This window comes from Serinus canaria, chromosome 8, assembly GCF_022539315.1.
Source record: "Serinus canaria isolate serCan28SL12 chromosome 8, serCan2020, whole genome shotgun sequence".
NCBI lineage: Eukaryota > Metazoa > Chordata > Aves > Passeriformes > Fringillidae > Serinus > Serinus canaria.
The window spans coordinates 23,430,846-23,457,822 of record NC_066322.1 but is presented as its reverse complement, the minus strand read 5'-3'; the positions used below and the strand labels follow the sequence as shown (position 1 = coordinate 23,457,822).

The following is a 26,977-nucleotide window of genomic DNA, read 5'->3' as shown; positions in this document are numbered from 1 at the left end:
CAGCAGAGTGATGGGAAGGGCCCACTGGAACCTGGGTGTGTAGATTTGGCTCTCACAGCCATAAAGGGTGAACCCAATACCCTCCTCAAGACCAGCAGTCTTCAAAACACTGACAGAAAGGGAAAGGAAAAAGGAGCAAAAGCTCCTTACAGCTTTTGTTTTTGAAAGCTGGCTGCCTCCAGCTAGTCCTGACTCAGCTCTGCACTGCTTGAAAGTGAAGCACTGGCCCCTGTTTGAAGCTGTCCTTCCCACCCTGTTTGCTGAAGGGAGAAGGTGGTAAATGTTGAATTCAGTAGGAAAATTACTGCAGTGCCCGGGCTGTGGAGTTTGCCTCAGCTTGTGTCTCAGCATAACCCCATACTCTTGACAAGCCAGCAGCACACAGGATGCATTTTGTCCTCTAGTATTTTTCCTATACAGATGGTGAAGGTGAAAATTTTCTCCTCTGACCCAGTGCTTGAGGTAAATGAATTAAATAGCTTGGGAGAACAGGCCAGAGTGTGAAGAGGTGAAAAGGGGGGATTGTTATTTTTAATTCCCGTTTTGGGGAGGAAAAGAGGAGAACAACCATCAAAGCCTAAATTAGCTCCCCCTCGCAAACATAATTTGAGGAGACATTATCAAGCTAAAAATATGAGCAGTTTGTAAAAGGAGCTCTTTTCTGCATGTGCTGCTGCTCACATTACTGAATTAAAACAGGAGGTGCTTAACATCGTGCTTTGATTTTCCACTGTGCATGATCCATGAGTATTTTTGGGAGGGGGTACTTTGCTGAGCATGAACAATGAGGGCTTGTGTCCATGGTACAGCTCCTGTTAAAGCCAAAGTCAATATTGAAGTGGTTGTAGTTCTGTCGATATAAGCCCCTCTACGAACATTCTCACTCAAACTTTTCAAAAATGTAACTTCTGTTTATTGGAAATGGGTTTAAATCTGAGTGGGAAAAGCTGCCATGTTACTGGAATAGAGGTGTCCATCTGCAGGTATGTTCTGGTCTATTTATTAAACTTTCTTTTCTGAAAAGAGTGGGAGGAATTAGAATTTTTGCCCTCTGTTTTTTCCTGGTTGTGTTGCACAGGCTTAGGTTGTAAATCATGTAGGGGACCTTTTCTCTTTAATTAAATCCTAGATGTTTTTAATCAGCTCTTGAAAATGGTGGTGCTGATCCACTCTAAAAACAGGATTTGAACTTGGTGCCAGCTCAACAGTGTTGCTGATAGACTCCCACACAGATAATGGTGCTGTGCTCACCACCTTGCTTTCAGAAAATACACCCAAAAATCCAGGCACTAATGCCTTAGCCTAAGGGCCGTGTGGACAAGGCGTGCTCCTGGTGAGCTGAGTGGAGCTGGGTTACAGTGATCCACTCTCTTCCTCCTGTCAAGTGCAGATCATGGATCAGTAAGGATAAGAGGATGGAGTAAAAACACTTTTCCAGCACAGGCCAGTGGGCAGAGGTGGCAGCATCTCTTGTGTGACGTTTTCTCACCACTAAACTGAAGTCTTAGCTGTGTACTTGGCTTCTTGAGATGTTACAGGGTGCTACAGAAGAAGTGTTTATAACATGGAGTGTCCTGATGTGCCTCTCAGGGCTCGAGGAGCTCTTGCTCCCAGTGAGAAGTCCTGCTCACATTTTAATTAGCTTGTTTTTCTTGAGCAGGGGTTGTCATTTAAAAAAAAAAAAAAAAAAAAAAAAGAGGGAAAAATAAAGTCTGTGCCTGTTTTTCCACACAGTTTGCAGCTATTGCAAACACAAGAGCTGCTGTTTTTTTCTGGGGGAAAAGGTGAAGATACTAGTGGTTCAGGTACTACAAAAGGAGTCAGTGCTGATGCTGTTTGATCTCAAATTAATTTATCTACTAAACTAATAATGATAATTGCTTTTGTAATGGCTTGGGTTGTTTGGGGTTTTGGAGGGTTTGGCTTGGGTCTTTTTTGTTGGGTTTTTTGAGCTCAAAGCTGGAAGAGCAAAGGTTTGCCAAACTGCTAGTCATAGGGTGTGTTTCATCCAGGGTGGAACAGACTTTATTGCCTTTGAGGACTTCTGGGCTAGGAAATGCTGCTGGGTGGATAGTCCTGGAGAGAGTGCTGTCCCTCCTTTGTGCCAGAGCCTTGGCTGATCCCTGCCTTCAAGAGGCCTGCTGGGATGTGGATTTACCTTCCATGTATCACCATGACAGCCTGGGCACTAAAGTCATAGAATGATGGAATAGTTTGGGTTGGAAAATGCCATTTTCTTCCAGCAGATTCCTTGTGGGTAGATCTAGAGATCCCTTCAGCTCCCATTTCCTCATATTGCTTCTATGGGAAGAGCATCCTTCATCCCCCTCATTGTGCTTAGGGAGGCAGAGGTCTTCCTCTAACTCTGCCAGTCCCTGTCATTCAACTTCAGGGTTTCTTCTGCTAGTCAGAGATTTGGGCTTTGTGGAGCAACTCTGGTAATCATGGTAACCCTCTCCTCCGAGGTTGGATCACTCTACATTTTCATGTTGTCTTGGAAATTTGTGTTTCATTTGAGAGCTCTGGGTTTCTGTTGCAAAAAGCTCCCCATCTGAAACATTTTGGGCTTGTGTGTGCACAAAGTTGAATGGAGAAGGCTGAGATGGGAGCAGCCAACATGAAGCTGAGATTAGTTTGACATGGATGCAGCTGGAGCTTCCCCTTTCCCTGCCCAGACTGCAGCAAATCCCTTCACATATCCCCACTGATACTGTGTGAGGTTAGGACTGAGATGAGGTTAGAAAGAATGGGAAGAGGCTGGCTGAGGGGAAGAGGCACATGGACTCTGTGAGAGCTGTGTGCTTACTTTAAAGGTTCTCCATGGTCCTTAAGGCTGGTCTGGACCTGGAAAAGAGGATGTTGTGGGATGAGCTGCAGCATTCCCCAGGGTGGCCACCCTCCTCTTGGCCTCATTGTGTGATGCTCAGTTGCACTGTGGCCCCAGTGCCACCTTCTTGATGCCACTGCAGCTCCAGTGACAACCATGAACATGAAGCCATTTCCTCAGGTCTCTGGTATTTTAGGAATTCTGGAGCTGTTTGCTGACTGTGCAGCTGGAATGTGGGAGGAAAGCACAATGAGGCCTGTGGAACACTTGGTGGCTGTGGGAGCCCGAGGAGGTGTGTGAAAATGGGCTCCAGGGGATGAGCTCCATCCATGAAACACATGGAGCAAGTTGGACTTACACCAAGTCAGCACTGAGACTCTTTAGTCCAGTTTGAACTCTTTAGTCCAGAGTAGATCTACACTGCAGCACAAGGCAGGGTCTTGGACTAAAGCAAGCCCTGGAGCCATGGCTAAGCCCAGCCTTGCTCTGTCACAGGAGAGCAGTTCATGACACAGGAACCAGCCTCTAACACTTGCTGAACTTTCACTATTTATTGTTTCAGCAAACATGAACAAATATTCAACAAATAAGCCTCCTGGCCTTAAGTGATTGTGATGTTCTGACTATAAATAAACTGAAAATCCAAGTTCTTGGTTCTTTTTTACTTTAAAGCAGGCTAGGCCCCATGGGAATGGTATGTTCCTGTTGCACAAATTGAAAAGGGTTCATGTCCTGGTTTTCATCTGTAGGGTCATGTGGTGACTTGGAGTGGAGGTATTTTCCTGAAATAGCTTTGGAGTAGCTGTAGGGTTTGGGATGTGGCTCCTGTCTGCATGTCCTCTCCCCTGGCTAGAGGGAGCTCTGGCTTTAAGTAAGGTGGAGGATGTTGTGGGAAGTGCCTTTGGGTCTCTGGAGCTGGAGGATGAACCAAGAAATGTAAAGCAGTTGGGGGGAGCTTCCAGCAACCTCCCTCAGTGATGTGTTTCACACTGGCTTTACTGTCTGCACCACACCTTGTGGGACTGTTTATACTCCCAGAGGAATTTGCAGGGATGATAAATTCCCAGTGGAGCTTGCTGAGCTGTGCACTGCCACAGGACTGTGCTTTCCTGCCCATTCCAGCTAGGAAAAATGAGCAGCCCTGTCAGTGACAGGAGTTTGTGGTGGCGTCTGACACAGCAAACCCTGGTCCTGGGGAGGAGCAGCTGGGATGGGACTTGGCTCACTCATCCTGTGACTTGAAGGCTTGAGCACCTCAGGCAGAGAGCAGGGTGTGGGAGCATTTCCACGGGATTGCTGTCAGGGATGTGAATCTGTGCCTCCTGCTCCAGTCTGTTCAGCTCAACCCTGAGGGAAAAAGCCATTCTTCAGCAAGCACTGTGTCCCTCCCCTCCACTGAGGGCACATTTTAGTCATTTGTTTCAGTTATTAGATGGTTCTTCTGTCAGCCCACAGGCTTTGTGCGCTTCCCCTTTCCACAGTGGTGGGTCTCAGTCACCAGCTGCATGTCTTGTCTTTTTTTGGTGGCTGGGCTGGACAGAGAGCTCCATGGTAAAGCAGGGTTTAGTCACAAACCTTGTGCTGACGTGCTGCCTTTGCTCTTGCCTTGCCAGGGCAGCCACGGACCACAACATTGACAACACCACAGCAATCCTCAGGGAGTGGCTGAAGAATGTGCAGCACCTGTACCACGACGTGGAGTGGAGACCCATGGAGGAACCCCCGTGAGTACCTGCCAGGGCTCTTGGCTGCACAGCCCAAATTCCCAAGGTTTTCTGTTTCCAAACCAGGAGCTGGTACTAAATGTCCAAGTGTTAAAATGTGGATTGTTTGCTTTCTGGAGTCTGTCCCATTAAAATTGTTTTCTTAGGGAAAAAGGTGAGGTAAGGTCTCTAGAAAGGTCTCTGACTTTAGTGAAGCACCTCTTGCAGAATTTTGTGGAAGAAACTATTTTCCATTCAGTATTTAGCATCTGTAGCTGCTCTCTTTGCATGGTAAACAAATTACATCAAGAGCTACAGGGAATTTAAATTACCATTCTTTATTTGCAAGGAAGTAGAGAAATTATAGCCCAGCTCATAGTATCTATGAAAGCTCTGACACATCAAATATTCAGTAAGTGCTGAGCCAGAGAACTAGATTTAATTCCACATATTGTGCCTTTACATGATTTGCAAGACCATTGCTTTGAAATATGATGTGTTGGATTTTTATTACTTTAATTTTTATTTATTTTTAAGATCAGCTGTTCCTGGGTTTGATTTCTTTTCAGTTTCTTTCATCAAGGAAAATTACATCAGTTTCCTCTTCCTTTAGGCCTGCTTTTATATTCGAGTTCCTCACTGCAGTGATGGGGAGCTTGTGGTACAAACCCCCAGGGAGTGCTGGTTTAATTGACATTTTTAATCCTTTCATTTGAATTGAGTTTCCTTCGTCCTGCCAAACTTTGCTTAAGTTCTGCAAAAAAGCTTTTGAAATTCTTAGCTCCTTCCCTGACTTAACTCTGGCACTGTTTCAAAGTCCTGGATTTTTATTCCTCCTTGGGATCTGCCCTGGGTTCCCTTCCATCTTTGTTAAAAAGCCATTGCTTTTGGAGCTGAAGGCAGAGCCATGCATGTGACTTTGCTGCCGTGCTGGGGCTGGTGGGGCCGGGTGTTGGGAGATTTAGGAGCTGCTCCTGGGATGTGTTAGCAGTTCCCAGTAATTCCCAGAGCCCTGGGGGAGGCCAGGCTGCCTTCATCTCCACATCCCAGCCCTGCTGGTGCTGCTGGGCTGAGGGGGGGCTGGATTTACAGCCTAGAAAATGAGTTTGTACCCCGGGTCAGGGGAGTCAGGGAGCTGCAGGTGGGTTTGGAGGGTCCCCTCTGCTGCCACAGCAGCTCCTGCCCTGGCTGGTCTCGTCAGATAACTGGCACTGCTTGTTCTCTGGTGCCTTCTGTGCTCATGCCAGCACAGAACTTGGAATTACTCTCCCTCAAAACCTCTTCTGGTTTGCCTGAGGTAACTCTAATGCTGTTTTGCTTTCATAATGAAGGCAGCAATGGAACTCTTCTTTCCCTCCTCTCTCCTCCTTGGTCTTTCCTCCTTGGTCTTTCTTTCCTCCTTGGTCTTTCTTTCCTCCTTGGTCTTTCTTTCCTCCTTGGTCTTTCTTTCCTCCTTGGTCTTTCTTTCCTCCTTGGTCTTTCTTTCCTCCTTGGTCTTTCTTTCCTCCTTGGTCTTTCTTTCCTCCTTGGTCTTTCTTTCCTCCTTGCTCTCTCTCCTCCTTGCTCTCTCTCCTCCTTGCTCTCTCCTCCTTCTCTCCGCCTTCTCTCCGCCTTCTCTCCTCCTTCTCTCATTTTTCCCTTTTTTTCCTTTTTTTTGGTGCAATAAAGCCCAGACATGGATTACAGCCAGTTTTTGTTTCTTTTCTAGGTCTTACCCAGAAGAAGTGGGGCCGAAGCATTGGCCCAGCTCTCGATTCACTCACGTGATGAAGCTGCGGCAGGCTGCCCTGCGCACGGCCCGGGAGAAGTGGTCAGACTATATCCTGGTGAGCACCAGCTTTGAGCTATTGCTAAAGCTTTCCAGGTGCTCACCTGGGTACTGGGGGCTGTCAGAAAGTTTTCTCTCCGGCTAAAGACAAGTTGAGATGTCGTGGGTCATTTCTTGGTATGGTGAGCCAGAGACTTTGGAGTGAGGGAGGTGAGTCCTGGCTAAGCTTGGAGCTTTCTCCACAGGCATCAGGACTGAACACAGTCCTGGTGGTGGGAGGTACCTGCAAGGGTCCCCCAGGTTGAACCCCCAGCTGGTGAAATCTAAGGGAAACAGTTGTGCAGGGCAGTTGTGGGAAGATGCTGCCTTTGGTCACTGTGAGGGGGGTGTTCCCAAAGCCTCCAGTTAAGGCAGGCTGAGGTGTGAGGGCAGTTGAGGAGTTGTTCTTGATGCTTTTCACAGAAAGAACTCACCCTGAATTTCCAGTGGTGTTATTTTCCCTGGCATCTCCCTGGTCCCTGTGCTGGCATGAGGTTGTATGGAGTCAGGGAAGATCTCTGCCCACCTCATTGCTGTGCCCAGGAGCAGCAATGAGGTCACAGGAGCAGCAATGAGGTCACATGTCACAGGTTCCCTGTGACAGCCCTGTACCCTAGGGAGTCAAACCCACCAGCTCACTGCTTTTAGGGTGTTTTTTTGCTGACCTCGTGGAACCTTAAAATTGTTAAGGCTGGGGAAGGCCTGAGATCTGAGTCCAGTTGCTGACCTGCCATGTTCACCATTAAGCCACATACCCAGGTGCCAGATGCACACATTTTTCAAACACTTCCAGGAATGGTGACTCCCCCCTTGCCCTGGACAGCCTATTTCAATGCCTGGCCATTCTTTTAGAAGGAATTTTTCCTAATATCCAGTCTAAACTTCCCTGGGAGCAGAGCCTGACCCTCCTCAGCTGTCCCCTCCTGTCAGGGAGTTGTGCACAGCCAGAAGTCCCCACTGAGCCTCCTTTTCTGCAGGCTGAGCCCCTTTCCCAGCTCCCTCAGCCACTCCTGGTGCTCCATTCCCTTCTCTGGACCTGCTCCAGCCCCTCAAGGTCTTTTCTCATTGTGAGGGGCCAGAGGTGCCCTAGCAGTGGCAGCACAGGGGACAGGCACTGCTCTGGGCCGGTGCCCACACCATGGCTGCTCTTGTGCCTCTGGCTGCCTCACTCCCAAAACAGCATCAAGGGATTCATATTGTTTCATCTGTTAACAGCTTCTTTTTCCTCTTCCTTCTCTAGTTTATTGATGCAGATAATCTACTGACCAACCCAGAGACCCTGAACCTGCTGATAGCAGAAAACAAGACCCTGGTGGCACCGATGCTCGAGTCCCGCTCGCTCTACTCCAACTTCTGGTGTGGCATCACTCCCCAGGCAGGTGACCTCCAGAAGGGTGCTGGGGGCTGTGTGACTGCTGTTCTCCAGGGGCTCCTGCCCCTCCCTCTGGAGCAGCAGGCATCCTTCCTGTTCTCTGGGCTTCCCCATCTGCTGCTGTAGCCTTCTTCTGCACAGAAGCTGCTGTAGCTCTGAGGTGGTGTTAACTCAGGGTGTGATCCCACACAAACCATTCTGAACAACAGAATTTTTTTTAAGGTGGTTCCATGTTTCTGTAATGGCCTTAAACCCTTTTGTGCTTAATTTTAGGCCAGTTTTTTTCTATAGTGATGCTAATCCAAGAGGAATTTGCTTTTCTTTCCATAGATCTCCATTGTGTCCAAGTTATCTTTCTCATCTATGAACAAGGTTTTTGAAGTGGAAAAAATTGGAGTTTCCTGTTACATTTTCAATGTTACCTTTTCGTGTTACTTCTGATCCCCATAAGAACTGCACTGGGTCAGAGCACAGGCTCATCTGCAGATGTCTAGGGAATAGTATAAGGATAGGGCAAAAAAGTGAGTGTTACTTCCCTAAAATACCTTTCTTTTCTCTAGCAATCCCCTCCCAGGTTTTTGAGGAATATGTTTGTCTTTAAAGCTCTCAGTGATTTTTTTTTAATTCTACAGAAATCCCTCTCTGAATTTATTTTTTGTCACCCACTTCATCTTCTGGCAAGGAGTTCCACAGTTCATACCAAGTAATTGGATAAAAATAGCAGGAAAAGGTCCTGAACTTTCCAAATTCTTGGGAAGTAAATAGAGAGATAAGAAAGGGAGTGTGACGAGGTGTGTTTGCTTGTTTCACTTGGGTTTGTTTGCTTTATTTGAAAATGGAGATATAAACTTCATAGCAAAGGTATTGATTGTGCTTTAAGGCTAAGTCCAGAGTCAGCCAAGGTTTTCCAGTGGGGTACATCAGCCCTGCTTCCCAGGCTGGAGTGGATCTCTGCCCATGTGCACTAGCCCCAGCCCTACCCCTCCAGCAGGAAGTTTCCACCATTACCAGCACTAACTGAAAAAAGGGAGGGGAAAACCAGCAAAGGCATCTTGCAGAATTTGATTAAAATAAAAAAAATCCTGCTGGAGTGAACAGGAAAGTTCTCCCTTTATTTTTCCTTTTCTCTTGCTTCTGCATGCAGTCCCAGGGATTCATGTGCTAAACTTTGCTCTCCCAGGAGGCTTGGGGAGGGAATCACAGCTGGAGCACATCCTGAAACACATCCTTCCCCCAGCACAGGGCCACAGTGAGCCAAGCCCAGCTCCAGACAGGCTGACATTTCTCTGTCATGGAGCAAAACTGGGGAGAGGCAGCAGTGTGGGGGGGTTGGAGCCCTCCTTGCCTACACGTGGTTTATGAGCAGGAACAGCCCCAAAAACCCAGGGTGAGCCACTGGAGGAGGAAAGATGAGTGTCCAGCATCTTCACTTGTGGGCATTCTCAGGTTCAAGGGTGGGTGTGTTAACCCTTCCTTTGGTGGGAATGCCAGTCACATCTCCTCCCACCTGCTCCTTCCTGTGTCAGTCAGGATGGCTGTGTTTGGGATATCCCATCCTCACAGTGTGGTCACAGTGCACCTGAAAGGCAGAGGGAGGTGGCAGATCCATAACCAGGCCCATTGCACCACACCATGGCCCCACACAGCCCAGGGCAGAGCACTTCTGCTGGCTTTTGCTCAGCCAGTGCCTGAATGCTCATGGAAAACAGAACATAAATGGAGCTTTAACTACTTTTAGTGACTCATTGTTTCTGTAAAGCCCAGAATCTGCTCTGGATTCAACCATCCAGATGTCAGTTTGATGCTCTGGGGTTTTCTTCCTGGAGAAATTCAGTGTATTTATTACAACATGAGCCACACACTGTGGGTGTTGCACCCAGAGTGCTGGAAGTGTGGAGGAGCTCCTGGGTTCAGGGAATTTCCCTGGAGCTGACTGACCCAAGTGCCTCCTTAGGCAGAGTCAGGAGGGAGTATCAGCCCTGCTTGGCCCAGGGTGGAGGAAGCAGGGGTTCTTACACAGCTGATGGAGACTGAGATGTTGCCTTCACTGCAGTGACAACAAATGATTCTTTTTAAAGATATGGATAGGATAGAATTTATGGACAGAATTAATTTGCAGATCCTACTGTCTGGGATACTAAATGGACTTTGTGCCTGTTGAGTGTGCAGGATGTCATGGATGCTCAGCAGCTTCCAGGATCAGGCTAAGTGCAAAAAGGGTTTTGAAGAACCAGGAGAAAATAGTCTGAGGTCTCAAGCTCCATTGCAGGTAATTTTGCAGTGGAAAGGTTGGGCTCTCCAGGAGCTCCTGTAAAGTAGCTCCTGGAGCTACTTTATGTTTTGGGAAGAAGACTGTTTCTAAATACTTGACTGAGCTGTTTCCAAACTGGGGACACTGAAAAAGCTGAGAGTTGAGCCCTGAGAGTTGGTGAACCTCTGCTGGAGAGCTCAGGGTGTGAGCTCTTGGTAAGGACAGCTTTGAAACAGGAAGCTCTTGTGCCAACAGCCCCCTCTTTTTGGTTTCAGGGCTACTACAAGAGGACCTTGGAGTACCCCCTGATTCGGGAGTGGAAGAGGATGGGCTGCTTTGCTGTCCCCATGGTCCATTCCACATTCCTCATTGACCTGAGGAAGGAGGCCTCTGCCAAGCTGGCATTCTACCCCCCACACCAGGACTACACCTGGAGCTTCGATGATATCATGGTCTTTGCCTTCTCCAGTCGCCAGGCAGGTGTGTCCAGGGTCTCTGCTGGGTAGGGCTCCCTCCTAGGGACACACAGACCTCCACTGCAGCCTCGCAGCCCAGAGGTCCTGGGGGGAGCTTCCATGGGGAGTTCACACCCTGCTCCCTTTCCTCCCTGGGATCTGGCCAGGCATGACCAGCAGCAAGTGACTGGAAAGGTAGTTTTGGATTGCTGCTGGTTTCAAAGGATGTGGGTCCGGACTGTTCTTGGGGTGGGGCAGTATTTCAGAGACAAACCCTGGGGTTCCACCCTTGGCTGGTGTCACAGCAGGTGAACACAGGTGGTGCTGGGAGAGTGGAAGGTGGTCTGGGGTGAGGTATCTAAAGTTACCACTTCCAAAAGATCCATGAGGAAAGGGGTGAGGACAAGAGACTCCATAGGATCCTAGAACAGTTCAGGTTAGGAGGGACCTTACAGCTCAGCTCATTTCACACCCTGCCATGGGCACAGACACTTTTAGTCCCATTTATTTCTGGAGAGTGGCACTTGGGAATGTTCTGTCTCCAGCTGTCCAGGCTGCCAGACCTGTGTGTAGCACTGTCAGAGCTGAAGGGGGCTGCCAGGACTGTAATGGCCATCTGTGTTGTTCTTTGCCTGCTGTGGTGGGAAGGGAAAAATTTGGGGCATTATAAGAAAAAAGGGATTGGTGAAACCTCAGCAGCACCCATAAGTGCCTTCTGTTCAGAAGTGAGTGGGTTGTGGGGTGAATTACCAAGGAAAAGTTGTTCATGAATCCTCTGAATGATGTGCAGTTGGTGCTCCCTGTCCTCTGCAGAAGATTTAAAGTTAAGGATAGCAGGAAGGGCTGCTCCTGGAAGCAGGCAGGCAGGGAGAAAGCCAAAGAAAGAAGGACTGCTGTTGTTGTTGTTCTGCAGGCTGAGCCTCCCTTCCCACTGATCCCAGACCAGCACAGCAGCCACCAGCTGCCTGTAGCTTCCCTTCTAGTGGTGGGTCTGGTTGGTGATCTTGTTGTCTTGGCAGACTGAGCAGGGTGTTCTCAGAATCAGCTCCAGAGGATGAGGAGTGTCAGATAAGATGAATGATGGAGGAGAGGCAGCAAGAGCTGGGACTGGAACCCTTGGGAGGCAGAGGTGAGAATTGAATTGCAGAGCAGCTTCAGGGTCCTGACTTTCAGAGTCAGGACATGAGTGCAGAAGCACAGAGTGAGACCCCCAAGGCCATCCAGTTCAGTGTTTCCCCAGCACTGCCAAATCCATCACTGAACCGTGTCCCCAGGTTCCACCTCTTGGCTCCAGAGGAGAGTTGAGTTTTAAGTTTGGAGAGCAAAGCAGGCTGCTTAAAATCTATCCCTCCACCTCTTCCCTCTGACAGCTCTCCCAGAAGTGCAGCCTCCAACCCCTGTGGTAACTGCAGTGCATCAGCTCCAGCTGCTTCAGAAATATTTCAGGGATTCAAACCCATCATTTTTTCCTTCTGTCCTAGAACACCAGCTTTTTCCAGGACTGACCCATGACATGAAAGGCTTTGCTCCAGCTGTCTGGCCTGTTCATCTGCTCAGATTGTTGACTTGTGTCCTGAGCTCAGTTTTGTCACCCAGGATATAGCATGACATCCAAGTTCAGAAATGTGAAAAATGTGTGAGCTTTGAGGGAAACTTCTTTTTGGAGTAATTTCCCTTACTTTCCCTCAAGTCAGAAATGATCCTGGCTTTTGTCCAGGCCAAAAGCTGTGCTTAAAAAATCATCAATTCCCAACAGGCAGTCTGCTGCTGGAAGCAGCTGTTCTGTGATGCTCCAAAGAGCATCCCACCTCTGAGAGAGGACGTGGCCTGTGTGGGAGTGCTGCATCTGAGCAGAACTCACAGTGGGTGTGTTATTGCCAGCACTGGACTCTGCAGAGCCCCTTGCACTCACAGGAGAGCTTTCAGCCAGGTCAGCCTGGAGAAAAGGAGGCTCAGGTGGGAACTTAGAGACCCTTCCAGTGCCTAAAGGGGCCTCCAGGAGAGCTGGAGAGGGACTTGGGACAAGGGATGGACAGGACACAAAGAATGGCTTCCCACTGCCAGAGAGCAGGGTTAGATGGGATACTGGGAAGGAATTGCTCCCTGTGAGGGTGCTGAGGCCCTGGCACACATTGCCCAGAGAAGCTGTGGCTGCCCCTGGATCCCTGCAAGTGTCCAAGGCCAGGTTGGACGGGGCTTGGAGCAACCTGGGATAGTGGAAGGTGTCCCTGCCCATGGCAGGGGTGGAAGGAGATGGGCTTTAAGGTCCCTTCCAACCCAAGCCATTCCATGATTCCATGATCTCCTGAGCTGCCTTTCAGCCTGGGTCTCTGAAGCCCTTGAGCCAGCCAGCAGGAAGGTCTGGTCACAGGGGAGTGGGGACAATTTTGGTTCCTTAACTACAGCTGTGGTTTTAGGCTGTGACTGTAAATCCTGGACACTGCCTTTAAAGCCCTTTAAGAATAATAATACAAACACCTGTAGTTCTTCTATCCCTTGTAGCAATCATTTAACTTCATTATAAAAACAGAGCTGGAGAGTGAGTCCCCCTCCCTCCTTTATGGGAGCTTTACCATTTTCAAGTACCTTTTATCCCAGACAGAGCAGGAGCACTGGTGTGAATCTGTGCAGATTATGTTCAAGGCAGCAAAGATAGGAACAGAGATCACTGAGCCAGATAAGATTAGTTGATTAGATCAGTGCCAAATCCATTCATGTCTGCAGGTAGTAGTTTTTTATTCTGCCATTTACCTAAATTGCAGCTGACAGCTGAATGTGTTTTGGCAAGGAGCATAGCCAGCAATTTACTTGTAGAACTTAAAATGAGAGAAACACCAGAGTCATTAGTGCCAGCAGTTCCACTCTGCTAAAAATACCATGGATTAGGGGCACTAATAGATGAAAGTGTCAGCACACCAGGTAGTGTCTGCTTTTCACTTATTTCCTCGAGGGAGGGGGCTGGTTAAGCTTGTTTCATTAAAAAAAATTTAAAAAAAGAAAGACAAAAGCAGTTTTTGGCCGGTTGCTTGGGTTCTAGCAGCTTTGATTTGGGTTAATTAATAAAGCACCTTACCAGAACTCAAAAACAACAGAAATCCTTCCCTTGGCTTCTCTGGATGTGGCCTTTGAGCATGTTGCCTGATGTGAAAGGCAGAGTTACAGCCAGTGGTGAGCAAATCCTTGTCATCCCAGAGGGAAAAGCGTTCTGCTAATGCTGGGATGTTCCCACTGGGTGAGGCTGTGCCCTGCAAATGCATCTACTCCAAGGACAGGCTTTGCACCTTCTCTCTGTGTCCCACCTTCAACAAGCAGTTGCAAAAGCTTTTGAGTAGAAGGGTGTTAATGTTGTCACATCTGTTCTCCTCACTGGTGTCTCGCTCTGGGATTTTCCTCTCCTCTTCAGAGCACAGTAAAAATTAGTTCTGGAGAGCAAAGGACTGTGCTTGGTGGTGACTTGGCATTTCAAAGGATGTTATCCTATGTATTCCTCGAAGTCCTTTGCCAGCACAGGTGAAAGTGTATCACCTGTATTTCCTAGCCAAAGCAAAAGGAAGCAGTGATAAAGAATAGAATGGGTTGAGTTAGAAGGGACCTTAAGGATCTTCTTGCTTCAGGGACACCTCCCACTAGCCCAGGTTGCTCCAAGCCTCATTAAACCTGACCTTGGACACTGCCAGGGATCCAGGGGCAGCCACAACTTCTCTGGGCACCCTGTGCCAGGGCCTCAGCAGCTCCACAGGGAGCAATTCCTTCCCAATATCCAATCTAAGCCCACTCTTTCAGTGGGAAGCCATACCTCCTGTCAGCCCAGGCCCTTGGAGGGTTAGTTAGGCAGCCAGTAGGGACTGGTTTTATGGGAGAGGCCACTTGCTGTCAGCCAGGCAAAACAGAAAGTGGAACTGGAATGATTCTGACTTGTTTGCTTATGAAGCAGAACTTCTTGGGACTGAGGTCCTGGCACAAGTGTGTTTGTGGCAGTGCAGTGCCCTGGTAGCAGGCCTGATGGTAGTTTCTGCTTCTCTGTGATCCCCAGGAGTCCAGATGTTCATCTGCAACCGGGAGCACTACGGGTTCCTTCCCATGCCCCTGAAGCCACAGCAGTCGCTGCAGGAGGAGGCTGAGAATTTTGTGCACACCCTGATCGAGGCCATGAGTGAGTTGCTGTGCCCTTGCTGTGATGGATCCCCCAAGTTAATGCCTGCAGAGCCCTCCTGCCAGCAGCCCAGCTCTCATTCTCTTGGAAGCCTGCATCCCAGCCTCTCTGCTCTAATCTTGTTTTGATATGCAGTTTTCAAAATTTTCCACCACTTTTCTACCTAGGGATGTAATTGCTTCATGGTGAGGTCAACCCCATCCACAAAATCCCTCAACTTCCCCAGATCAAATGCACCTTTCACATGGAAAAGCGTGCTGCATGTCCATGTTTTATTCCTGATGTCTGTCTGGCACATGGCTGCTGGCTCTGGCTTTGCCATGTGGTGCTTCCTGCTGTTCCCATGCTGCCGTGGCTCCTCATCCTGGCTCCGGGATCCCGGGAGGGAGGGAGACACCTTCAGACAGGTAATGTCCACTGCAGGGAGTGCTCGAGGGCGACTCCGGGGTCTCTCCTCTCTTTCAGTCGATCGCCCTCCCGTGGAGCCCTCTCGGTACATCTCTGTCCCTCCGAAGCACCCTGACAAGATGGGCTTTGATGAAGTAAGGAGCCTGCTCTGCTGTTCATTGTCTTGTCTTCTCACTCATCACCTGATCCTTAACATCCCTTCCAACTTAAACCATGCCATGATTCTGTGTTTTAATCCAGCCAGGAAGAGAAGGCAGAAGTGAGGCTGTAAAAAAAGTTAACTCCCTGTTCTTGTGCTGTTTGCTCTGCATCTGACTCTGCAGAGCAGCTTGGCCTCCCTTCCATCTGTGACAGAAATTGGGCCTTTGGTAAAGCTCTCCAGCTTTCCAGTGGCAGGATTTCTTTCACCTGAGAGAGACACTGGAGAGCTGAGAGCAGGTGGAGGATCCAGGCTCTCAGCTGAGTTCTGGCCCACCTTGGATACCCCAGGGATGCAAACCATGGGAGAGGGCTGGAGAGGGACGTGCCAGGCTCTGATTGCCTGGTGTCTGTCATTCCCAGAGCCAGCAGCCCCTGTGTGTGCAGCTGCCAGGGTGGCTCTGGGACCAAGGGAGTTGTGGGGATCAGGAGAGCCTTTGTCTCCTTGGTGTGCTGTGCTCCATCTGTCTGTGGGGCTCCTGAAGCTGAACCCAACCCAGCTGCGTCTGTGTTTAAGGCACAGCTGGTCCAGGTTTTTTCCATGTTGTCCTTTGTGGCTGTGCTGTATTTATCCAGTTTATTATTCTTTCATTTGTACTGAGCTGAAATTTTTTCTGCTTCTTAGTGAGATGAGGATTTGCTCCATGGGCTACAAGGCTGTGCTTGTACCAGCCTGTCTGGAACTGAAAAATATCCCTGAGCCTCTGAGGGTTACCTGCAGTGAGGGCTTGAGTCCTCAGCCCTCCACCAGTCTCCTCAAGGCTTTGGATACAGCCCTGCCCAGACATCTCTGTTCTCCGCCTTGGCTCTCTGCTCTGGCAGGGATCATAGTGGATTTTCAGTGCCAGAAGGAATCCCAAAAATCCTTTCTTTTACCATGGCCTTGTACTTGGATGGTGGCCTTTCTGATGATCCTAAATCCAGGCAGTGGCAGTGTTCCTCTAGGATTGATGCTGCAGATGGTCATGTTACTCTGATACAAACCTAAAAATTCTGTGTCTTTGGAAATTACAGACTTGGCTCTATCTGGCCTCTCCTCATATTCTTCATCCTGAAAGAGCAAGTTTCCTCTGTGAACACCCATAAAAAGTAGTTGTTAGAGAAAAAAATCCTCTACACTTTCAACTCAAAACCAAGTTCAGCTTTTCTTTTTGACAAATTCTAGACCACCTGGAGCGAACACACACGTGGTATTTTCACAAGACCTGCTTTTCCAGTGGGGCTGCTAGAGAGGGGTGGATCAGGGCTTCCCTTCCCCTCCCTCCCAGCTGGGAGGCTGATGTCCTGGTGTCTTATTGTTCCTCCCAGATTTTCATGATCAACCTGAAGCGCCGCAAGGACCGGCGGGATCGGATGCTGCGGACGCTCTACGAGCAGGAGATTGCAGTGAAGGTAGTGGAGGCTGTGGATGGAAAGTGAGTTTTGGTTGGGCTTGAGGATGTTTTCAGAGTGGGATGTGCTTTACTGCCTCACAGCATCTCCTTGGATGCCCTGACCTACTTCCAGCAGGGCAGGGTTGGCTGCGGGGGGAGCTGAGCTTCACTTGGATCTCCCTGACCATTTGTCTGGGGCAATTCTGCTCTGTTTCTTTCCTCTTCTGCAATTATTCAATCTCTGTGAGAGAACCAGGGCACTGGGCTTCAGACTAGGGTCTAGTTCAGGTTAAAATCACAGGTTGCTGTGAATGGAGCAGTTAACTCTTGGGAATATTGTCCATCCCAGTGCTGCTTGTCAACTTACAGCTAATATTGTACATCCTAGTGCTACAGAGCTGTGGTGCTGCAGTGTTAACCCTGCCACAGCCCTCTCCAAGCTCACTCTAAGGTCTGGAGCATAAGTCTGTTGAGGAGCAGCTGGGGGGGCTCAGCCTGGAGAAGAGGAGGCTCAGGGGAGACTTTCTGGCTCTGCACAACTCCTTGACAGGAGAGGATAGCCAGGGAGGGGTCAGGGAACAAGGGAGAGGACAAGAGGAAAAAGCCTGAAGCTGTGCCAGGCTGGACAACTGAGAAAAATGACTTCATGCCAAGGGTGGTCAGACACTGGCACAGGCTGCCCAGGGCAGTGGTGGAGGCCCCAGCTCTGGGAGAACTGCTGGGTTAATGCTTGGATTTGGGGATATTAGAGGGCTTTTCCAATATTAATAATTCTATGATTCTAAGCTATGTTAAGACCTTTTAATTATGAGTAACCAAGGCAGAAATTTTGAGTCTGTGAGTTGCAAAAAGGTCTCAAGGAGGCAGGAGCCCACATACCATCTAGTGGTCTTGGAGACTTGGGATCCTATCAAGGCCTCAGAAAATTAATCAAAGCCAAGCACCTGGCAAGAGGATGGTCCCACAGGAAGTTTTTGGCAGAGTTAAAGATAATTGATGGTCTCATGAGAAGTCTTTGGCAGAGTTAAGGATACTATTTATCAGCTTGATTTAGAGGTGTTAATCAAGAAGTTAATTTTCCTTTGTGTTTTTGAGCAAAACAAGTGTAGGAATTTCTCAAGGTGTGGCTTTTCCCTGAACATCAGCAGCATTCCCCATGCTGTGCCTGTGTCTGGCTTTAAGTGACTTTTTTTTTTTGCAATGGTGATAAATACTTTGTGTTTCCCAGAGCACTGAACACGAGTCAGCTGAAAGCTCTCAGCATCGAAATGCTGCCAGGGTACCGGGACCCCTACTCCTCCAGGCCCCTGACCAGAGGAGAGATCGGCTGCTTCCTGAGCCATTACTACATCTGGAAGGAGGTGAGGGTTTTGGGGGGCCTTGAGGGTCCTGCAGAAAGGTGCTGTGTCCTGGTGCACAGCCAGACCTGGTGCAGAGCACTGGATCCAGCCCAGGTATCTGAAGTGTAGGATAGGAGTGATTTCCTTGGATTGCAGGGGTTTTCTTGAATGCAATCACCTTTCACACCTCCCCTTTCCTTTCCCAGTACATAAAGGGGCTCTAAGAGAGCTGGAGAGGGACTTGAGACAAGGGATGGAGGGACAGGACAAGGAAGAATGGCTTCCCACTGCCAGAGGTCAGGGTTAAATGGGATATTGGGAAGTTTTTCCCTGTGAGGGTGGTGAGGCCCTGGCACAGGGTGCCCAGAGAAGCTGTGGCTGCCCCTGAATCCCTGGCAGTGTCCAAGGCCAGGCTGGATGGTGCTTGGAGCAACCTGGGCTAGGGGAAGGTGTCCCTGCCCATGGAAGGGGGGTGGATCTGGATTGGCTTTAAGGTCCCTTCCAACCCAGACCATTCAGGGATTCTGTGATTCATTTGCCCTCAGCTCCAAGTGATTTTTATCAGAACATTTACATGTTTCTGCAGTCCATCCAATATCCTGCTTGCGTTTTTAGAAGAAAGGCAAGAACGTTTTAAAAAGCAAATGGGGTTAAAGAAACACTCCTGGCTTTTCCCCCTTATTCTCCATCTGAAAATGAACAAGTTCCAGTGGCTTGGCATATCATGTATATGTCACAGAGCGGTTCTCCAGCTCCCTGCCTGCGTGGTCTGGGAGGCAGTGCCAGGTCAGGGTGGCCCCAGTGACAGCAGGGCACCCATGGGGGCCACTGTGCTCACATTGGAGCCCTCGTGTTTTAGGTGGTGAGCAGGGGCCTGGAGAAGACACTGGTCATTGAGGATGATGTGCGCTTCGAGCACCAGTTCAAGAGGAAGCTCATGAAGCTGATGGACGACATCGAGCAAGCCCAGTTAGACTGGGAGCTGATGTAAGTTCTGCTCCTCTGGGAGGCCCTGGGCACGTGGGGAGGTTGGCAGCTCTGCTGGGGTATGGCAGAGGTGCAGGGTGATGCTGCGGTGCAGGGGATGGTGGCACAGTCTTCTTGGTAGCTCTTCCCACCACGAGAGATCCACACTGTGGGGCGGCTGTTGCCAGGGCACCATCCCTGCCCATGTGTGGACAACAGTGGGCAGGTTGGTTGACCTCAGCTGTGTTGGAGATGCTGACAGAGGAACCAGCACAGCTCAGTCCTGAGCCTCAGACTGTGCCATCTTAGCTCCCTTAGGAAGCCTCTCACAGCTGTCCAACCCACTGGGTTAAGACATGGATAGTGGTGCAGGATGGAAATCTGTGAGCTGGGTCAGGGGCTGCTTCTGGGACTGACCCTTTGCCCTGGCCTGGCTGGCACAAACAGTCTTGTCCTAATTGCTCCGGATTCACTGTGGTCCCCATCTCCTTGATCTTCTGACTCCTGCAGCTACATTGGCCGGAAAAGGATGCAGGTGCAGGAGCCCGAGAGAGCCGTTCCCAATGTCCGGAACCTGGTGGAAGCTGATTACTCCTACTGGACCCTGGGCTATGCCATCTCCTTCCACGGGGCTCAGAAGCTCATAGGGGCTGAGCCCTTCAGCAAGATGCTGCCCGTGGATGAATTCCTGCCCATCATGTACAACAAGCACCCTGTGTAAGTCCCTCTGTGGCTGGGGGAACAGGGGCTGGGTCTCGCTGACTGATCTTAAACCAGGTTTTTTTGGTAGCCTGGTTGGTGGGGACTCCTCGTGGTGGTTGGCTTTGTCCTGGCACAGGTGAAAGGAGGTGACAGAGGAGGTTGCCTGGGGCAGGGCTTGTGGGCTGCTTGTCTGAGGCACTTGTCTGTCTCTGGGAGCAGGCTTTGGTTGTACAGGTGTGTGTGGTTGTAAGGACATGGTTCTGGCTGTATCCCAGCAGCTACCCCCACTCCCAGACCAGTCTGCTCCCTGGACTGACCATGTCTCTCTCCCAGGGACAAGCTTGGCACCAGTGTAGGTTCCTCTGTTGCTGACAGCATTTCTCTCCTCCGTAGCACAAAGTACATGGAGTACTACGAGTCCAGAGACTTGAAGGCCTTCTCAGCAGAACCCCTGCTTGTTTACCCCACGCACTACACGGGGCAGCCGGGCTACCTCAGCGACACAGAGACCTCCACCATCTGGGACAACGAGACCGTGTCAACGGACTGGGACAGAACCCACTCCTGGAAGTCCCGGCAGCAGGGCAAGATCCACAGCGACGCCCAGAACAAGGACGCCCTGCCCTCCCAGTCCTCCCTGGACACCCCGTCAGCCAGGGATGAGCTATGACTGCCCACCTCCCCGGGACTCTGTTGACAGCTGAACCTGCCTCACACTTTAGCTTTTCACCCTTGAAAGTTGTAGAGCAGCTCTTCATGTGGTCTCCTTCCCACCACTCCCAAGGGCCGTGCACGGGATTGGGCCGGACACCTGCCCAGGCCGCCGAGGACAGGGTGGGACACCAAGGAGGAAGCAGAACAAGCATTCCAGAGCCAAGCAAAAGCCCTGGCAAGCTTTTGTTAGAAGAAACCAGCCTGGAATGACGTGGTTCCACAGTTCCTCGTGTAGAACACTGTATTTATAAAGATTAATATATAGAGGTGTACAAATGTCAGTGCCTTTCGGGATGGCTGTACCTGGGCTGCTCCCTCACTGTTACTCCTTGTAGGTCTGTAGGCTTTTACCACCCTGTTTGCTGAGCATCTGGGGGATTTGGGTTTGTTTTCCAAAGGGATCCCTATCAGAATCAAGATGTTTCCCCAAAGTGTTCAGTGCAGAAGAGCAGTGCTCCTCTGTAGTGTCTTCTCCCCGTCACACTCCCGTACAAAAACAGTGCTGGCTTCCCATCAGCTCATTTTTAATCTTGCTGCATCCCATCTAAACAGGCCTCTGAATCCAGAACAGATGTCTTGGAATGTCTGAAGTCATGGAAGCCATGCAAGTGGAGGTAGCTGGATTTATTTGTCTCTGCATTGCCTGAAGGGAATGCAGGCAGAGTTGGTCCATGTCACATCCTGCTTCACCCCTGCCTCAACTTAGTCCTTCAGGAAAACAAAACCCCACGACCTTTGGGGGTCTATTGGCAGGCCTGATTATTCAGGCCCTAAAAGCAAGTGTAGGAGTTTTGGGAACTTAAAAAGACAGAAGTTAGGTTGCAAACTCTCCTTCTAAAACCAAAAGAACCTACAGCAACGTTACTCTCTGAACAGCCCGCTAGAATTGTGTGTTACAGGACGGAAGGGCGACTTGCCTGGATATTTTTTTCATGTGAGGAGTGAACTTTTCTGTGTTTTGGATGAGTTCTGATGTTTTTGCTGTTGGCTCTCATGCCAGCAGGATATGGTGTTTATTTTTTTTAAAAAAACCTTTCTCAGAGGCCAGGTGATCATGGACTATACTGGCACAGACCCTGAGCTTCTGGGCAGCGGGAGGATTCCCTCCTGGAACTGCCATCTGGGGGCTCACCTGCTGGCAGATCTGTGCATGGAGTATGTGTGGCTGGGGTTTTGGTTTTAATTTTTGTTTGTTTTGAATAATTCCTGATCAATGTTGTGCTTTCTGCTGCAGAAGACATGTTATTACCTGTCAGCCGGTCTGATAATACATAGAACCTGGTGCAAGATGAGCAGCTCTGTGTGTTCTTCATTGTGTGGGAGTGTCCTGGATTGGTTTGGGTTGTGGAAGGCACCTCTAAAGGTCACCCAGTCCAACCCTCTGCTGTGGGCAGGGACACCTTTCACTAGACCAGGTTGCTCCAAGCCCCCTCCAGCCTAACCCTGAATGTTAACTGAGGTTAATGGAAGTCCAGCTCAAAGGATTCCTGGCTGTGTCCCTCTCCCATGGAGTCACTGGTTGTGATTCTGCAGTTCCCACCTGGAAGCCAAGTTCCTGCTGGTGTCCATGTGTGTCCTGGTGAGTATGGAGGTTGCCCCGTGGGCCCACACACAGCCTGGGTCATTCCTTCCTCACAATCTCTCTTGCTTCCTCTGTAGGTCTCTTGCTTTATGAGCCCACATGGCTGTGTGAAGGATGTTGGAAGTCTTCACCCCCTCCACCCCAGCACCAGGCCTTGGATCTCCTCCTCTGGAGTGGAATTTTTCCAGTTACAGCCTCATCTCACACATGGCCAGTGGGAGATGAGGCCACAGTTGATCATGATACCACCTCCATGCTGGCCAGAGCTCCAGTGAGTATTGTTCCTCTTCCACAGGTTAACTTCCTGTCAGTGGACCAGTCCATTGGTTCTCTTTCAAGGGTCAGGTTCCCTCCATTAAACAATAAAGTGTTCTTCATTGTCTTGTTGACATGTACAACCACAGGCCAAATATGGCAGTGCCTTAGGCACGACCTTGGGTCCCTGACACAACTTTGTAATTTTTTTTTACTCAGCTAATGGGTCTCAAAACTGAGCAGGAGCAGCAGCTTTGAACCAGCCTTCTGGCAGCTTCTTCACAAGGCAGGCTGTGGTGGCAGGCCCTGAAAATGATTAAGTGCAGTAGGGACTGCTTGGAACCCACCAGCTTGGTCTTCACTTTGGGTTAAGGATGGAAAAGTGCTGTTGTGCTCTCAGTATGGCATGTGAAATTCCAGGTTCACTAATGGATTGTATTGATCCTGAAGGAAATGGAGTGAGGTCCTGGTGTTGGGTTTTGTGGCCTGAGGTAGGTTAAAAATCAGATTCAGGTACTCTTTGTTTTGTCTTCCTTAGTGTAGCATGAGAGGCCTTTAAGTGGCCAGGGCAGCTGTAGTTCAGGGACTGAGTGTGAGACTTGTGGGCAACTTTAGGAGCCTCCCCTCATGCTGAAATGATTTGTGAGATGGCAGAAGGGGCTGTAGTGTGTAAACTGTTTATCTGAATGTTGGTATTGTGTGCAACAAGGTAATGATTGGGAGAGCAGGGGGAAAAACACCATGTTTGAGACAATGGGGAGAAATAGGTACACTGAAAGGCACTTATTTTGTATTATCTGGCCTCAGAAGTCATTCCGTGGCTCAAAAGAGAATAATTTTATGCAGAAGACATAAAACTGGTCTGCAATCTTAATTAGCCAGTTACTGAAATCTTTAAGCTGAAACCTCAAGACATAGCACAAAATATCCCTGTCTCTCAGAGGCTGTGTGCATGGCTGATGCACTGGGAGGGCTCTGGCTTTGCCGCTGAGAAGTTAAAACAGTACAAGTGGAGAGGCTGAAGAAAGTGACAAGGGAAGTGGTGTAAGGTGTTTTTGCACATCTGAAATGCACTAATAAAAGGAAATTGACTGATTCCAGACAAATATTAATGAAAAACAATTTATATACTTATCATATAAAGATTACAGGTAAGCAGTTAAAAACATAACATATATAAACATTTGCAAAGTGTAATTTTAAAATCCAGAACATTTATGTTTCAGCTTAACGCTGCCATACACCCTCTGAGGGAGCAGTACTATATACAGTAGGAGCTATGCTATGTACACAAGGAACTGCACTGTACAGACACCAAAAGCAGAGGAAACTGAACTTCTAGTTTTGCCCTAACTCTGGGCAAAGGTTAAGGCTCAGTAACAACCTCCCCTCTGTCACGCTCTAAACAAACAACTGGAATTCATAAATTGTTCAGGCTATGACCTATACCAGGCTTGTGGGACCTGCCATAGGACTCTTGGATGTACAGCAGACCTACAGTCAGTCTGTTTTACCTACCTGTAAACAGAAGTGATAAATCCAAATGTAGTGTAAAACTTACCTGAGCCCAGTGTTGCAAATTAGTGCCACAGAACTGGGGGTAAAAGGCCCAGGCATGGATAAAACTCGATTTTAACTAATGATCCTTAAGAGTCCTAAGCTGTTTGTTTGGATAATAGCTCCTAGATCTGTGCAGGGATGCACAGTGCTACCAGCAGAACCAGAGATACTCTGTATAGTTCATGTGTCTCAAATCAGGGCTGCATACAATCCAATGTCTTATGGCTTTTGAAGAGGTTCAAATCTCAGTTCCAGCAGAGGAATTGCACCTTGGGAGGACATCCTTCCTTCACATGGGAGTGCACAGAAAAGGCATCAGGTTCTGGTCCATGGCTTAACCAAGCCCAAGCCCCATTGTGACATTCAGACCTCCATCCAACACAAAGTAGTGTCTGTTTGTCCCGTTCATGACATTCATGCAAAGGCAAGTGCAGTTAATTCATTTTAAAGTTCTTTGGAAATAAGATCCAAAATGGGTCATTCTGTGGTGTAGAACAAGTGCAAAAAATTCTCAGCTGGTTCAGGCAGACATACTCAGAACTTGCTTCAGTTCTATAAAAATAAGTTCAGATGATCTTCTGTATAATACTGGCATGAAGGAGACCCTTTTCTCACAGAGATGGCTCATGGGGTGTCCTCCAGACAAATGCAGCAGCCTTTGCACCAGGGCTGCCCATTGCTCCAATTGCACATTTTCAACAGGGGATTCTGACAGATTCCCTGTAACCTGGGAGGGCAGCACAGGTGCAGCCTCAGCCCAGCAGCTCTGCCCTCTTCCTCAGGATGAAGTCGAAGTTCACGTGGCTGTTCATGCCGTAGAACACGTTGGCATCACGGGGGAACACCAGCTCTGCACAACAGGGCCACAGCAGAGTTAGTGGGGAGGGGGCACAGCAGCAGGAAAGCTGAGACAGGACAGGGAGCAGGCCAGTGTGGGCAGGGCCATCTCCCTGTTCTGCCACAGCAGCGTCGGGGAGCAGCTTCCTGCAGGAAAGGGAGCAGGGCAGGAGGGAGAGGCCAGGCCCAGGCCATGCTCAGCCTGGCAGAGGCCTTGGCAGACTCTCAGAGAAGGCTGCTGATGGGTGTAGGATCTAAGGGCCTGGTACGAGGGAGGCAGAACATCACCCCCACCCAAAATCCTGTGGTCACTCTATGGCTGTAAGGCACACATGAAGTCAGCCTGGCAGCCCAGGAGCTGGCTCTGCCTGTGGGAAGGGGGCTGTGCCGACAGAAACCACCCCTGAGCAGCCAGGGGGTTCTCACTGTCAGCTGTGACCTGTCAACAGCATTTCTAATGCTTCCCATTTTACTCTTCCTTTGAAATCCAACAGAACTTCCCAGGCAGCAGCAGAGTTCTGCTTCCCTACCTTTGTCCTCAGAGATGACCTGCACGAGCTCGTAATCTTCAACTGCATCAGGCTCGAGGTTGTGCTTCAGCAAGGCTCGCTGGGTGACATCAGGGATTCTGTCTTGGTTGGTTATCTGCAAAGATAAGGTGCAATGAGAGATTCTTCTCATTCACTCTTCTGATTTAGTAGTTAGCAAAAACCTGACTGTTCTTGAAAGAGATGTCAGAGAACTGAAATAACAGGTCAGTAACAAAGGAGCAGGTGCTGACAGATACTAAACTTAGCGTTTTTGACATTCGGAGGTGGTGGCTTTTTAGTGCAAGCTGACACAGGTACAGAGACAGTGCTAGTAAAGACAGCAGTAGATCCCAGGGTCTGCTCCCTCTGAGAGACCTCACTCTCACCAGCCACTAAAGCCCCTGTGAAGAGCTGCCCCAGCTGCTGTTGCAGGCTCCTACACTTCGTGCTTCCTTGGACATCCCGCAAAGCTTTCTGGCCTTGTAGCTGGGTTTGCTGTGTGCTGAGGAAATGCATTTGGAGCAGACACACCTCCAGAGCCTCCTGCAGTCTCACTAGCAGCCAAATGCATCAGGCCCTCAGGGAACAACTTGCTGGATTTGGGGAAGTGAGACCATTAATCAGGAACTAAAGATGCTGAGAACTACCCCACATTTGTTTCCCCCCAGCTGAGCTAAGCCACATCACCCAGGGTACAGCACCAGGGGCATTACTGGGATATGCCTGTGGAATGAGCAGAGAGAGAAATGCCTGAATTCTGGGACTGCTGGTCTGGTGAGAGGAGGGAGATTCTCCCATCTTCACTGGGAGAAGCTGTGGAATTAAAAGGTATGTCAGCTCCCTCCCCTGCAGCTCCCTGTTTCCAGAAACCAGCTCCTGGGGAAAGCTGCTCCAGGGAAAATGTACCCTCTTATGTCAAAACCTCAGTGTGCTCACAGTGCTTCACCTGGAGCTTTCTGATAAAACACAAACTCCCATTTCCAGACCAGAAACTTCCCTAAAGCTGTTTCAGAACATCTCGTTCCTACCGGGCTCCACTCCGCATGGCACCATGTGCCATTTTCCCGTTCCAGCCAGGTTTGATGAGCCAGCTCAGTGAAGGGGGGCTCCCAGAATGCAGTGATGGGTTCAGTCACCCCCCTTGGGCACAGCTGCCAATCCCAGAGTCGTGGCACTCACCAGGATGCTCTTGTAGACGCTGCCGTGGAGCCCATCCATGCTGACGCGGATGATGCAGGAGCCCTCGCTCTGCCGGTTGTACACAGGCAGCACCCTGGGGGCACTGCTCTGCACCGAGCCTGAGTCCTTGGAGGGGATGGAGCCACTCTCCAAGCCTGAGCCAGCATCACAGATGGAGCCCTTGCTGGAGCCTGAGCCCTTGTCAGAGCTGATGGAGCCCTTGTCAGAGTCATAGCCCTTGTCAGAGCCCACGGAGCTCTTGTCGTCACTGGAGGCCAGCAGGAATGAGGGTAAAGATGACACCCCTGAGGAAGGCGTGCTCGTGGAAGAGTCAGGAGAACAGGAGGATAAGGAGTAGCCAGAGATCTGCACAACAGAAAGGAAAGTGCTGTCACAAAGGGGACATTTGGTGTGTGTGGTCGTGTCATTGTGCCAGAGGAACAGGAAAAAGCTGAAGGCGCAGATAAAACTCAGTCACCCACAGTCTGCCCAGCCTGCTGGCAGGGGCATTCCTTCTGAACTGAGAACTGAACGTCACTTGATTGATTACACCATTTCAATGACAGTTTCTGTCCTGCTGGGTGTGCTCTGGCCTCACTGTAAGAGCAGGCCAGGAGGTGGCAGCAGATCCAAGGAACAGCCTGAGGCTGTGGGCAGCCAGCCAGGAAATGGGACCGGCTGGGAAGGAGCACAGGGTGTCACAGGCACTCCTGCTCCAGGTGAGAACCTTTACACAAGTGGAAATACACACACCCCTCCCCTCTG

General features: G+C 49.6%; 2 protein-coding genes across 3 annotated transcripts in view; one reads left to right on the top strand and one right to left on the bottom strand.

Annotated features, from left to right (window-relative positions):
• The window catches only part of COLGALT2 (collagen beta(1-O)galactosyltransferase 2), a 46,120-nt gene extending 24,559 nt beyond the window's left edge, over positions 1–21,561 (top strand). Inside the window, exons 2-12 of the mRNA XM_030226452.2 lie at positions 4,441–4,551; positions 6,239–6,356; positions 7,578–7,712; positions 10,236–10,440; positions 14,449–14,568; positions 15,034–15,110; positions 16,483–16,589; positions 17,776–17,908; positions 18,747–18,874; positions 19,364–19,570; positions 19,949–21,561. Of these exons, the coding sequence (XP_030082312.1) occupies positions 4,538–4,551; positions 6,239–6,356; positions 7,578–7,712; positions 10,236–10,440; positions 14,449–14,568; positions 15,034–15,110; positions 16,483–16,589; positions 17,776–17,908; positions 18,747–18,874; positions 19,364–19,570; positions 19,949–20,225 (1,521 nt within the window). The 5' untranslated portion in view covers positions 4,441–4,537 and the 3' untranslated portion in view covers positions 20,226–21,561. The remainder of the gene's footprint in view (positions 1–4,440; positions 4,552–6,238; positions 6,357–7,577; positions 7,713–10,235; positions 10,441–14,448; positions 14,569–15,033; positions 15,111–16,482; positions 16,590–17,775; positions 17,909–18,746; positions 18,875–19,363; positions 19,571–19,948) is intronic.
• A 1,632-nt stretch (positions 21,562–23,193) lies between these two features.
• The window catches only part of RGL1 (ral guanine nucleotide dissociation stimulator like 1), a 51,892-nt gene continuing 48,108 nt past the window's right edge, over positions 23,194–26,977 (bottom strand). For both annotated transcript variants that reach the window (XM_050977540.1, XM_018912024.3), the window contains exons 16-18: positions 26,213–26,578; positions 25,034–25,148; positions 23,194–24,516 (exon numbers count right to left, since the gene is read on the bottom strand). In XM_050977540.1, the coding sequence (XP_050833497.1) occupies positions 24,419–24,516; positions 25,034–25,148; positions 26,213–26,578 (579 nt within the window). In that variant the 3' untranslated portion in view covers positions 23,194–24,418. The remainder of the gene's footprint in view (positions 24,517–25,033; positions 25,149–26,212; positions 26,579–26,977) is intronic.